The following is a 13777-nucleotide window of genomic DNA, read 5'->3' on the forward strand; positions in this document are numbered from 1 at the left end:
GTAGTCTTTTCGTCGGGAGGCGGTTGTGGCAGGACTGTTGTGATTATTATATCCTCGCGGCGGCGGGGTGGCGATTAACTTCAACGTCATAGGAGCCCACGGGGGAGATCTAGCTAAATTGAGCCCAGCGACCAAAGAGCTGTCTTTCCAAGGGGCAAAATGCGAGCCGAGCACCATGAAACCCGAGCGAGCTACATCCTGGTTGTCCGAAGCTCAGCTCTCTGCTATTATGCTTTATTTGCTACTAGATGACAAAGCTACAATCTCTTCTCCAACCTCGAGCCACTGGCCCAAGAACTGATGAAAAGAAAAGTGTTCTCTGTAAGAGAAGAGTGCCAAAGAATACGCCTGTCAATGACCCGAAGGCCGTTGAACAGACTGTTCCGCCGCGCTGTGCAATGCAGGGACCAATCTGTGGTGAACCGCCTTCTTGATCGCAGTCACCCAAACAAGGTAAGTATGAAGAAAAGAAAGAAGAAAAAAGTTAAAAGAGGTGCGGGCGTACGCTGCTTATATACCCTGCCTTGTGGGGACACAGCACGCGCTAAGAGTAAGCGAGATTATGGGACTCGGTATGATTGGCTCACACTCATAGTCATGTGACTACATGCTTCGGCCTTGTTTATGTGGGACTTGACTCCCTAGCTACTCGTATAAAGAAGGGATGGACTTGCGAGGGAGGAATTATGCTATTAGTAGGAGGATATGCGAAAATGTAGCGGACGAATATTTAATATATGTACTGATAGTAGCATGTCTACCGTTTCTCAAGCAGTCTTGAATCACTTCGACTGTTCTATAAGGCCATCCCCGACAGCATCGTCATATTATATGCAGTACCTCAAGCGATCATAACACATAGCTACGGCATGAGTCTTATGCATGACCACCGACACATCCAGGTACGTGCCTATTCTCCATCAACCATGAATGCCGTCCTTTCCATCACTCCGCACTAAGCGCAAGGCACGCATCAACGGCCAAGCCAACGCTACACGAAATGTCAGCTCGAGAACCGCATAATCAAGTCAGACATATAGCTTACCGTCCCTCCTTCATCTTGACGACATCATCGATCACATCACGATCAAGATTGGGGAACATGTTCGACAATGTCTCCACCACATTGTTGTGCTCAGCACGCTGGATCCTACGGGCTTCCGCATCCTCAGCGCTAGCCTGGCGAGCGGCAGCATCCTGAGAATCTAGTGCTCTGCTCAACTGCGGCGGGATAACATTGCGTGGCCTCTCAACTGACCGCCGTCCCTCACTACTGTTACGAGGCGGTTGGTATACATTCGGTGTAAGTCGCGCGGGTGACCCAGACCGCGCAGGTCGTTCCTGGGGAGATTCCGGCTCGTCGGAGAAGAGTCTACCGATGGTAGACAGTGGTTTCTGAATAGTGCGCAGCAGCCCAGCCACTGGCGCTTGGTCTTCCTCACTGGATTGGGGGGTGTCTCTCCGTCCAGGTGGGCGTGGGGCATCCACGGAGGCCCGTGGCGCTGATGCTGCCTGTGAGCTCTCGGCTAAACGCTCCAAGGATCTGCGCTCCGTGGACTTGCGTTCCATTGACTCGGATTCGCGATTTTGCTGAGCAATGGCCGAGACAGCAGCTTCGACGTTCCGCTCAAAGTCTTCATCACTCACTGTGAGACTTGTGCGGTCAAGAGTCTCGATAAACTGAATAGCTCCGGACTATATAACAAGTCAGAATGGTGACTGCAGCGCAGAAGAGTAAGGCAAGGTTGGCTAACCAAAGATGATAGATAGTATCCGGCTTCCCCTCCAAGCTTCTCTTGATTACGAAAGCGTAAAATGTATTGGATGTTAGATACCAGATGTGCAGGGTTGGCCTGCAATACCACATAGATTAGAAGTGGCACAAATGAATCCGCTGAAGTATCCGATCTTTTCGAGTTTCTCAACAGACCTGAGGTGACAATCAATATCCTCTATTCCCAATCCATGGAGACTGTTGACCTACCGAATATTACTTTGCAGCAGTTGAGAATGCAAATGACCTTATCGCGAGGCGCCCGGTAGCCGTTGATTTTTAAGAGTTCTGCAGCTTGTTAGTAATCCCCACAGAAGAGCAATCAAAGTGCACCAACCTTGCTGGGCCAAGTTCAAGAAGCGCCGACCATGTGCGCTCACGGGTGCTATGTCCAGGTGTGCTTCTCTCACCCAACTATAAATGCGCATCTTCTGGGCTAGAACTTCATCCCGCTCGATATCCTCTTGGTGTTGTCCTCGCCTCCACGGTCCATGCAGCCTTTCCAGTTCCCTCCGCTTGCTTCTACTTGCGCTTCTGGGGATGGTAGGCGGGCCGGGTATAGCAGGAGAGAATGTTTGAGAGTACAGTCGGTTCATAACCAGCTTCTCCATACCCTCTTTTGCGTTATCAAACTCACTGTCAGACACACCGCGCCAGACCTCACACTGAGCCATTTTGTTGGTGATGAAGATCAGGAAATCACTAATGATCTTTACCTGCTCGTGAACCATCCATTGCCTCTTGCCAAACTCATTAAGGAAAGAACGTAAGAACTTGGCTACCGGGTCTGCTGTACGATGCCGTAATTGTTCCAGGAAGCGATGGAAATCGAATGGCTGGTCATATTCAGGTTCAGGGGGTGGAGGAATGGTTGAGGTCGACGATCGTCGGCTCAACCTTGCTTCCTCCGTGATGGAACTCTCCCGCAGGGACTTGATGGACTGTTTCTCAGGCGACATGGTGGAGGTCCCTGGCAGCGAGATTTCTTCTGGACTCGCCTTGCTATGTTCAAGGCTCGACTGACGCGACGGGAAGTGACCCTGCCCACCGAAGAATTGTTCCGCCAGCTCCAGTCGAGGAGACATGATTAGCTCCTCCCCACCGGCATGCGTCGTATCCTGGAACTGGTCGATGATACTCTGAATTTCTGATTGAGAATCGCTGTCCTGACCCCCACCACCTCCCTCGGCTGCGTCTTTCTTTGCACTCTTTTCAGCATCCCCGGGAACCTCAGGCAATTCCTTATCGGTCTTCTCGGAGAAGGCAGTTGTAGGAGAGCGGGTGGGGCCGGCAGATTGGGTCTTCAAGGTGAAGTAGGATTCGTCTTTAGCGGGAGGCGTAGGAGGTATGTCGGTACCAGGGGTTGCGATAGGTTCGGGGGTCTTGGTGGTTACGATCGAAAGCCCCTGTATTTTCTCCGGAAGCGACTGCGGGTTCGCGGCCGGCGTAGAAGGCGGATGCGGGGAGTGCGTAGCGGCGCTCTGCGCTTCAGATTGCGACTCTTGGTTCATCTCGGCTGATTGTGGCTTTTCAGATAGGGAGGAACTATCATTCTGGCCTTCCGCCGTGGATTCGGGGCCGGTAGCAGTCACTTGAGCGTCACTGTTACTTCCCTCATCGAGGATGGGCTGTTTTTGCTCCCCTTGATTAGGGGAAGCCGGGGAATCTGAAGGATCTGTGGCAGACATAAGCTAGCCGCATGCACGTCGACGTCAAACAAGAGAATTAGAGAGAGCCCGTTAGGTAGCAACACGGATCATCCTGGAGTGGGGGCATTCGGGGACGGAGTGAGTGTCGGAGCTATCGCGCTGCAACTGACACCAGCCTCAGGCGCGGAAGCAGATCGAGAAGGAATTCCAGACTCAGGTCCAATCAGCCTCCCTCAAGGTTCACAGGATCAAATATTCGAGTTCGCAACGCAAGCGCCCGGTATGAGGGGAAGTTGAGCTTCAACAGCGCGGAGGATGTCAGCCCGCAATCAGCGGCGGGGGATCATCATTACCCCGACGTCCGCCGCGTTCTCTTGCTGTGGTTTCTGCCGGGTTGTCAATAACCATTCCCCCGCCGGCGATTTGTCCTCGTGGCCTGTGTCTTACCATGTGTGGTATCTTTTTCTCGCTCGCAGCCTCAAATTCCGTGCTTCCAAATGAGGAGACTTGCGCGCTGCTACGGGGCCGAGGCCCGGACAACTATCATGCTCACACTATCCAACGGAAGGTGATCGACACGCATTTAACTAGCGGAGCTTCCGCAACTATCTTCCTTAGCTTCGTCTCTACTCTTTTGTCGATGAGAGGCGATCATGTGGTTCCTCAGCCCCTGGTAGATGCCACTACTGGATCTGTGCTCTGCTTTAATGGTGACGCTTGGAAGATCGACGGTGAACCAATTGATGGCAACGATGCTGAGCTTATCTTTAGCCTCTTATTGAAAGCAGTGGACAGGCCAACTGCAGACTCACCTGAACAGCAGGACTCTACAGGTGCCACTCAAAGGGTTGTGGATGTTGTCAGTAGCATATCCGGTCCTTTCGCCTTCGTGTTCTATGATGCCATCAACTCGAGGATATTCTTCACCAGGGACTGCCTGGGCCGACGCTCTTTGCTGCAGGGTGTTGATGATAAGGGGAACTTCAAGATCTGCAGTCTGTGTGACAGCACATCTGCCAACCATTTCAGTGAGGTTGAGACAGATGGAATATACATGATCGATCTCGAGCATGCTTTTGATACCCCAGCTAGCGGCAGTGCCGCTAGTTTTGCTATAGACAGCATACACACCCTGCCCTGGGATCAGGACCAATCTCATCTCCGCCCAGTAAGTGCTCCCTTGGGCTCCCTGTAAAGACCGGAAACACTAACGAAGATCAAGAGAAACCCCATTCCTTCAATGAATAGATCTCTCCCTGATGGTTCGAGTGCCCCATCACTGACTACCGAAACGCCAGTCATCTCAGCCCTGGAGCAGAAGCTACACCAATCCCTTGCCCTACGGATTCAGAACGTGCGAGAACCTCCGACCTCGCCAACAGGTAGCCGAGTCAAAGTTGCCGTGTTATTCTCGGGAGGCCTCGACTGCTCCTTACTCGCCAGACTATCCCACGAAATTCTCCCTGAAGACGAAACAATTGACCTACTTAACGTCGCATTCGAAAACCCCCGCGTTGCCGCTGCAGCCGCCAAACAAGGCGGAGCTGTGGGCTCCGTATACGAAAGCTGCCCCGATCGAATGACAGGTCGGTCAGCATTCGCGGAGCTCCAGAAGGTCTGTCCTAGCCGAAATTGGCGGTTTGTCGCCATCAACATCCCCTACACTGAGACTCTCGCGCACCGAGACACCGTGAAACGGCTGATGAGGCCGCACAACACGGAGATGGATCTGTCCATCGCATGTGCATTGTACTTTGCCTCTCGGGGACAAGGTCAAGCGTACGATAGCCACCCGCAAGAAGGCTCCCATGAACCGACCCCGTACACCACGTCCGCCCGCGTCCTCCTTTCCGGCTTGGGGGCAGACGAGCTCTTCGCAGGCTACTCAAGACACGGGGTCGCATTCTCGCGTGACGGCTTCGCAGGCCTCATCGAGGAGATCAACCTCGATGTCAGCCGTCTAGGGAAACGCAACCTGGGACGTGACAACCGAGTCATCGCACACTGGGGTCGCGAAGCGCGCTTCCCGTTCCTGGACGAGGACTTCGTGTCCTGGGTCGTGCAATTACCCGTCTGGGAGAAATGTGGATTCGGAACCACCGCCACTGAACTCCCCTCAGAAGCGGGAATCGACTCGGAGAAGAAAGCGCTGCGCCTGGTCGCTCTCCGCCTAGGCATGACCAGCGTTGCCCGTGAGAAGAAACGCGCCATCCAGTTCGGATCCCGAACCGCCAAGATGGAAAAGGGTAGAGTGAAAGGCACCGACGCGCTCAGCTGAATGAACAATCTTCCTCATGCCACTCTCCCCTTCCCTTCCCCTTCCTTGGCCTAGCCCAGACAATAGACAACAGCACTACCCTTTAACCCCGTGTCCCCATCAACCTTATACCCTCAAGTATCCCCTCCCCGTGATCAGCAAAAAGACCAGCAATGATGACACAACCAAGAATCAGATACTTCCGAGACCAAGCTCCACCTAGCTAGTCCTACCTCCTCATCCAAGCCAACCTCATTTTTCAAACCTTCCCACCTATCTCAAATCCTCCAACAACGAGTCACCATTCATACATACCCCCTTTATCCACACCCATAAACACATGTCACTCATCCCCAACAGCATGGGACTGCAACCGCCCACTTTTTCCTTAAACCATGTCCAGGGATATCATCTCTGCACCACTCGGAGCGGGATGACTATAACCGGGACTTGGCAGGGGATTTAGGAGGGATAGGTACTTCCCAATTGCGTTACGTTGGAAATATCTTATTTAGGTTGATTTACCGTTGTGTATATTCGACCATGACTGTGTTTGGATAATGTGGGGTATGATGTGGGATTCGTTTGGATTTGTGGAATGTGTTTTGGAGGGGAGAGAAAAGTGGTTGGGTGGATGGAGGTGGGGAATGGGGAGGTTTTGTGTTGATGAGGTGTGTTAAAGGCAAGTCTGAGCTGTGTCTATTTCCTTGACGATAGGAGTGGTTGTAGACTAGTATAGGTACGGTCGGGAGAGGAAGCAGGAGGAAGCGACCTGAACCCTGAAAATGGGGGACGGGAAAAGAAGATCTCGTCGGGATGTGGCTTCGTAGGCACCACCATAGACCAGTACTTCTATAAGGCAGGTTGGGCAACAGAGGTTGACCACGCGAGACAATACTATGAGCATCATAACGCTGCGACCCATCCGAGCGGAGTCCCTAACCTCATGAAAGACACAAGCTTTAGCACTATGAATATGAATAGAGTTACTCTAAATCTACTGGGAGGTAATCACTAAGAGACGGACAGCTATCCAAAGAATGAAAATGTGTGGATTTGAGCGAAGCGACTCGCGTGGCAATTGACGACCACACGGAGACGACTTCAACATGCTATGAACATGACAATGCAGATAGTGTCTCCTTCGAGGCATCAAACCGGCGATGAGGTTGACCAGATTTGATCCAGGATAATTTGAGACAGATAAGGCAATGAGATGAACAACATGAAAAGAGGTTAATGCACGATAGCATTCGAGAGGAGCGAGAAAAACAATTCCGTGACCGGTCACAATCTGATACAAAGAGTCAGGCCTATGAGAAGACAACAAACAAGCTGATGGAAAATAATAATAAAAAGAATATTAGTGGCCACGAGTCAATCCGTACATGTAGGAGACATCAGAACCGGCCGTTTTAAGAAACGACATAGCCGAAATAAAGAACAAAGAAACTCACGTCGAATCAAAGTGAGTAAGCGAAACACAGAGGATAGGACCAGTATAACGTAGTCCACCCAGGAAGAAGTACAACACAAGGTCTGGCGGTGCAAAGACAAGCACGGTGACCGATCATGATCAAATAACAGGTGTAGAACTTTTATCCCGTCGACAGCAGATGGGACAATCGATTGCCTCATGCGGAAGATGATGCTATCGACGGGGGATTGACGAGAGGCTCGACGCCCCCGCCCACAGGACCCAAATAAACGACAAATGCAAAGCACAGCGCAAGACAAGACATCAAATCCCATTGATCCGGGTACAGCAAAACGAAAGAAAATGCCATGAACTTTTTATTCTTGAGCGCCCAGTGTGCGGGCCTTGGTCTTCCAATACTGCTCACGTTCCTGAGCCTCCAGAAGCTCCTCTTCGAGCTCGGCGATGCGAGACTCCAAATCCTTCACGTGCTCAAGCTTGCGTTCTCGTGATTTGCGAGCCGCCATAGTGTTGCGCGCCCGCTTGTAAGCATGAGGGTCTGCCGGGTCGTATTCGACAGGCTTCAGGGGCTTCTTCTGACGTTTGCTGACACCAGTAGAAGTGGAGGGTTTCCGCTTCGGCTGCTTGCGGGGAGTGGAAGGCGTCGCACAGCTGTCTGGAGAAAGGCTGCGCTTGGTTGAAGGAGTGGGGCTAATAGCCTGCTCAGGCTGAGTAACCGGCAAGGCAGGTGTTGTCTCGACACTTTCGACAGTGCTCTCAATCATGTTCGTGATAGTGTTCTCGACAGTAGTAGTAGGCATAGGCGGGACCTTCTCAACTGAGTCGATGTCCTGGAACATCTGGGACATGTCGACGGACTGTTCGAGGCTACCCATCTCCTGCGAGAGGGGAAACAACGCCTCCCAATCGTCATCAAAGTTCGTGAGCTGAGCGATCTCCACGTTCGGAGTGAACATGGCGCCAGGCGTATTCAAAGGAGGAGTGCTCAGGTCGGTGAAAGTGGAGGATGGGGGAGCCGAGGCATCAAGGAAGAGATCCTGGGGTGAGATAGTGGCCTCAGGAGCAGCCCCGACTCCCTGGCCGTAGCCCTTTTCAGAGAGCAGCTGGGAGAACATGCTGGGATCCATGCCGCCAGCGTTGAAATCGAAAAGTTCGGGGAAGTCTGCAACACGGATGTTAGCGAACCTGACACAATTGATCACGCTGTTCGCTTTCCACTGACCTTGGGGAATGCCGGAGGTAGACATGTTGCGGCGGTGGTTTTGTTTGTTCAGGTAGTTCTGATAATGTTTTGAGTAGTGTGCGTGCTGTTTCTTAAGGAGATAATTGTGAAGTTTTGCGGAGGAAGCGTTGTCGTTGAAGAGAGGAACTGGCGGACGATGGGAGTGGGATAAATGCGAAGTAGCAGGAGCTGCGTGGGTACGCAAAGTGTGCTTCGGCGCCGAAGGATGAGACCAAGAAGACGTAGTGGACAGAGGATACCCGGAAGAGTAGGCCGCTATTCTGGCAGATGGCACCTGACTCGGCAAAGCTTGATGTACAGCTGAGGAATGTCGTCGAGCGCGTGGTAGCCCAGGGGTGACCAGAGGGTTTGGATAGGCTGAAATCTTAAGGGTAGAATCCCGTGGTGCTGGGGGATGCGAGTCTCTGGTTCGAGGCTGCTGCGAGTCTGGAAAGAGGACAAAGTCTTCCGGTAGGGAGCAGAGTTTGTTGTTGTTGTTGTTGTTGTTGCTGCTGTTGTTGTTGTTGTTCGGAACTGAAGCCAGTGGCTGTTGAGACGGGGGCGTGGGGAGCCATGTTTGCTGAAAGTTATCCGTGTTGAACGACGTGACGTCGAACGGGGTAATCGTGCGAGAGGAAGAACTTGAGCTACGCGATGCGCTGCAGAAGTTCAGAGGTCCTGGGACAGGAAACTCTGAAGGGGGAAGTGACGAGGGAGAAAAAATTGACGAGGTCCTAGAAGGATCTATGATGTCTGTCTCGGTTGAGAAAGACGAGGCTGTCCGTGAACAGGCGTTTACAAAGCCATTTTGGCGAATTGAGTCAGAGAAAGTCGCGTTGTATGGTTGCTGTATGGTGACAGGAGAAGATATGAAACTCTATGTATAGAGTGGTGATAATGGCTATGGTGTTGTGGTGTTGATGGTCCTGGAAAAATCCAAATAAGATGTCAAAAGAAAAGAGAAGAGGGAGGGAGAAGAGAAGCGCCAGGCATCGAAGGGGAACCAGGCACTTCTTAAACCGAGTCGCAGTGCATGGGAACCAATCAGCGTGACCTTGTGCCCCACCTGTAGTTCTAGCCTGTTGAGGATAAGTGCACTTTTGCCGCGGTCAGCTGGTGTGAGTCATAGGGCCTTTGGCTGATTTGATTGGTGGTGGGATTCATTGCCGGTGGGGCCGGTCGGAGCCCCAGGCATTCCCGTGCCTGGAGCAGGCAGCCTGGAGTACAGCCTGCAACTCCGTCCTCCAGCAGTGCAGTGACGGTGGTGCATTTACTAAGGTACCTAGTAGACTAAACTAGTACGCTGGTGCATAATGTCACTGGCCAGTATTCCCCCCTCTTCACCTCCACCGCCAGAATGAAAAGCCATCCCGGAGTTCAGGCTGGTCAGTGATGAAACCGGTTCATCCACCGGCTCCATTGGCCAACCAGCGGTCTAGTTTCACACTCCCCTTCCTCGTCTGGTCGGGGTCTGCATTGGGAGCAGCACACCCGGGCTGTTCTTTGGGGGGCTGAGCAATGAGCCTCATGTCTCCCTGCAACATCATTTGCCAGGAGGAGACCACGACGTGTGCCCACGTGTGCCTGACTGCCTGTTGACTATGCACTACGTACTAGTTATAGAGCTTGTTAGCCAACAGACTACGTGGGTGGGAGACCGCGCGCAGTTATTCCTTCAGTCGGAGTCTCGGAGATCATTTACTTGATTAACTCCCCGCCCTGCAGACAGTAAGCCCCTCGTTAAAATCGCTCGAAGGGCGTGAGATTCCACCCGGTCAAACTCTATCAAGACACCGGGACGTTCCGGCCTGCTCGCTAGCCAGGAGTGCGTGGATTAATTGCAATTTAGCCCTCCAGGCCATTCCAAGTTTCGGGGGAAAAAAGCTCGCAAGGTCTGTCACTGCATGGCCGGTATCATTTATATTAGATAAATCCCTATCTTCCAACTGGAGGACTTGGTTGTTGAATCTCCCCCCTTTATCTGTTCTGTTTTGCGACGCAACAGCAAGGCCGGTATCGGAACCGGACCCGGAGTTCTGTTTCCATCTTTCAGGCTAACCCGGAAAGTCTCCGTACTAAAATCCGCCAAGGAATGGGCCCTCCGTATAGTTTATCGTAATTCCATCGCCTAAATTGAGTTGATACGGACTCTACCGGACAATGCATGGCAAAGGGGAAGGGGGAAAACTCTTCAGTTAACCAGAAAATCATGAAAGTCAATTTCCAATGCGACAGACTGGGGCATTTGGACTGACAGGTTCTGAATTATTTTTGAATCTCAAAGAGCAGCGGTAGGGTGGATGATCAATCAATTGTCTAGAATCAAAGTAAAGTATCGGCGCAGGCAGCAAAGTCGTCCAGGGTGATGACGACAACAAGAACAATCCCAATCAGCAGGGGCTGAAGGAGGTGTTCGAGACACTGCGTCTCACTGTCCTTCCAGGCATCATTCCCTTTTGTTGCATCCACCCCGGGGTGGAGACTAATCTAATCCTTGCGCATGGATACGCCGCCGATACGGACTGCGGCCGCGTGGCCCGCGGATCTGCTTCAGTCGCAGGCTCGCAGCCAGCTTTGCACGCACATGCAGATTTTCAACGGCTCCCTGCTGCTGGGCGCAAAAAGAAAAAGGCAACCACCAGTGATATGTCACAGTGTGCATTAATAACGAGGGGTTCACTGGCTGTTTAATTGATGGACAGTAATTCCGGAATCAAGTACGTGTCCTCTCTACCCCATCTTGTAGGTGGTCTTATCCTGGAGGCTGGGAGAGGAAGTAAGATACCGTGGGTATGTATACCTAAATATTCAGGCATCGTCAACTCGAGTTGTTGACGGTCGCCTAGAAGGTGAATCCATTGGCACCAACCAAAGGAGCTTCTTCCCCTCAGCCAGGCAACTCCCGACAGGAGCTGGAGGGTACATCGAGAAACTAAACTGACCCCGGGGCCGAAGTATATTCCAGCTCGAATGGCACGGAATTGCCCACATCTCATCCCGCAACATCGTTCGGAAGTTTGCAGACCAATCTATCATCGTCATTGGGGTATACTATGTCACATCATACTCCGTCGTCGCTAAGCCCACCCATACGTAATATTATGTACGCCCCAGATCTCAGTCTCTAAACCAAGGATCGTCCAGAAGCTCCTTCACTGATGCCCTGGCAGACGGCTCGAACCGTAACAACCTCTGAATAATCCGACCCAACTTTAAAGTATCATCCTTCGTCAAGTCCTCTTTCCGCTCGCCATCAAAGTACACCTCCAGCAGCCATTCCTGTAATCCAGGCCCCGGACTCTCCACATTGGCGCCATCGCGCATCGCCTCCCATTTACCCATCCACCTTGCAGGTACCGCTTCACCTATTATCTCGTGCATTTGCCCCACGAGAATCGACGGCGTCGTAAACAAGCTATCAAAGGGCGGTTGGCCGACGAATAGTTCGAACAGCTATTACGTTTGTCAGTCACGATGAAAGGAGCTCGCTGCTAGGTGCTAATGGCCTCTCCCTCTCTGCCTTACCATACAACCGAGCGTCCAGAGGTCTACACGATAATCCAGGCGGTCCTGGAATATGACTTCCGGTGCGCGGAGCGCCAGAGGTGTGTGCAGAGTCCGAGGGACATTCTGCTGCGAGAATGATTCGCCGAAATCGATGATCTTGATCGTCGCGTCGGAGATGGGCCATGTCCATTTCCATGTGCTTGCGGGCCTGACGATGTACTCGGGTATACCTGGCCCTAGACTCTTACTGTCGTTTCTGTGCACATGGCCGGTTTCTGGCTTACCTAGTAGATTCTTGATTTCTGACTCGGGCATGGGGGTTGGGTTCATTGGGGATATGGCGAAGGCTAGGTTTCCGGTGTGGAGGTCTATACTTTGTAGGGACTCTTCAAGGTATCCGTGGATGGATAACCTCACCTCCGTGTGCAATTCCCTGGTCATGCAGAAGGTCTAGCCCAAGCAGAGCCTGTTTGGCAGTAGCCCTGGCGAGAGGACCGGGAAGTCTGCCATCCGCAAAGCGGGCCTCTATCAGGTCAGGGACACTTGGGCCTAGTAGCTCCAGCACGAGGCAGCGATGCGTGCCGTTCGGTCCCTCGACGTCAAAGTGATCAAGCATGTGCATGACATGTCGAGAGCCGGGGTGTGTTGCTCTTAATTTCTTCAGAGTATCGAGCTCTCGCTGACTCCTACAGCTTTCCCCTTCAGACACGCAGATCTTGATAGCTACGTAGGTCTCTTCCCTAGGGTGGAGTTAGCTGCGTTTCGGTAACTTGGTCATTGCTCTTACCTTTGGTCTCTTGCCACCCAGACCGTTGAGTAACCGCCCCATCCTGCTTTATGCAGTATCTTGTATCTCCCGTTCGCTAGGACGCTTCCCAGTGTCATTGGGTGGTAACCACCTTTCTTATAGCGGTCCAGAGGCTCTGCGTCGACGGGGCTTGATAGGGTAGGTTGATTGACTTGCGGCAGGGTTGAGAAGGATGTGATGTGGTTCAATGCATTAGATATTGCATTGATGCGCCTTACAGAGACAAGCTTCCTTGTGATTGTTCGATGGAGGGCATAACGCGCATGAGACATCATTCTCGTGGCGACAGTGATGGCATCTCGTTAGGCTTTGGAGGCTTTCTTTGTGGCTGGTACCCATGGGGCTCAGTTCATTACGTGGCGACGCGTCGTGAATTCCAGAGGCGTTTGTGTTTTGGTGATTTCGACATATCAGTCAATATCAATGTATTGAGAGGAATTGATTGTGATGTCAGCCAGCGGCAGTGACAATATGATTACTAACCCGGTCTGGGCCACTGTTGATGCTGCATGTGATAGATTAAAAGCTTGCTCGTGTTGGGCTTGCTTACTCTTCCGTTCTATATAGGATCTAGACTGGCTTTGATATCGATGTGATCTCTTCGAGATGTCTCCGGTTCACGGACTGAGAAAAAGGACTATCCCAGTTGAAGGAGAGAATAGTTCGTATATTACAATTAGCTGACTGTCAACTGGAAATAGATGTAAGGATGACAACCAATTGTCCTTTGCTGTCTGCGCATTAGAATGTGGTGATAATGGTGTCTTTGGATTGAAAGAGGAATATGGTTCCCTTGTTCGAAACGGCTTGTAACATGATTTTAACATCGAATGCACCAGTATTTCCAGAAAAAGGCCTTCGCCAGTCAGCAGCGCGAGTATTTCAGGGACGAGGGACTGGGCAGGCGGGAAATTCTCGATGCCAACAAGCCAATTAGAGAGGACAATTAGAATAACTGCCCTCGATTTAGCCATGGGTACCGGACACAGCGTGCGGAGCCTGGAAGCGAGCTCTTGTTGTTCCTTTGATATCAGCTGCAGACATAATAGGCTAGGTATATCATGCATGCAAGGCATTGGAAGAGTTAAGTTTGGGAGTTACATGGGTCAGATAGAGCTCGCA

At 51.9% G+C, this 13777-nt stretch overlaps 4 protein-coding genes across 4 annotated transcripts; 1 reads left to right on the forward strand and 3 right to left on the reverse strand.

The window, feature by feature from the left end:
- Window positions 1-789: 789 nt before the first annotated feature.
- Window positions 790-3692, reverse strand: BO97DRAFT_474278 (guanine nucleotide exchange factor VPS9). The gene is made up of 5 exons (XM_025700310.1): window positions 2112-3692; window positions 1985-2062; window positions 1755-1930; window positions 1046-1695; window positions 790-991 (listed from the first exon to the last, which is right to left on the reverse strand). The coding sequence occupies exons 1-5, from the start codon at window positions 3460-3462 to the stop codon at window positions 946-948; spliced, it is 2301 nt and encodes a 766-aa protein (XP_025556353.1). The 5' UTR covers window positions 3463-3692; the 3' UTR covers window positions 790-945.
- Window positions 3693-3844: 152 nt separating this feature from the next.
- Window positions 3845-6056, forward strand: BO97DRAFT_1742 (asparagine synthetase domain-containing protein). The gene is made up of 2 exons (XM_025690330.1): window positions 3845-4591; window positions 4646-6056. Exons 1-2 carry the CDS (start codon window positions 3872-3874, stop codon window positions 5699-5701), a joined length of 1776 nt encoding a protein of 591 aa, XP_025556354.1. The 5' UTR covers window positions 3845-3871; the 3' UTR covers window positions 5702-6056.
- A 1418-nt stretch (window positions 6057-7474) lies between these two features.
- cpcA (amino acid starvation-responsive transcription factor GCN4) lies at window positions 7475-8365 on the reverse strand (the record flags this gene model as incomplete). The annotated part of the gene is made up of 2 exons (XM_025696104.1): window positions 7475-8280; window positions 8341-8365. The coding sequence occupies 2 exons, from the start codon at window positions 8363-8365 to the stop codon at window positions 7475-7477; spliced, it is 831 nt and encodes a 276-aa protein (XP_025556355.1).
- Window positions 8366-11457: 3092 nt separating this feature from the next.
- On the reverse strand, window positions 11458-12999 carry BO97DRAFT_380411 (serine protein kinase; the record flags this gene model as incomplete). The annotated part of the gene is made up of 4 exons (XM_025693201.1): window positions 12635-12999; window positions 12265-12587; window positions 11866-12215; window positions 11458-11793 (listed from the first exon to the last, which is right to left on the reverse strand). The coding sequence occupies exons 1-4, from the start codon at window positions 12928-12930 to the stop codon at window positions 11458-11460; spliced, it is 1305 nt and encodes a 434-aa protein (XP_025556356.1). The 5' UTR covers window positions 12931-12999.
- Between the last annotated feature and the right edge of the window lie 778 nt (window positions 13000-13777).

This window comes from Aspergillus homomorphus (assembly GCF_003184865.1).
Source record: "Aspergillus homomorphus CBS 101889 unplaced genomic scaffold BO97scaffold_1, whole genome shotgun sequence".
In the NCBI taxonomy this organism is placed as follows: Eukaryota; Fungi; Ascomycota; class Eurotiomycetes; order Eurotiales; family Aspergillaceae; genus Aspergillus; species Aspergillus homomorphus.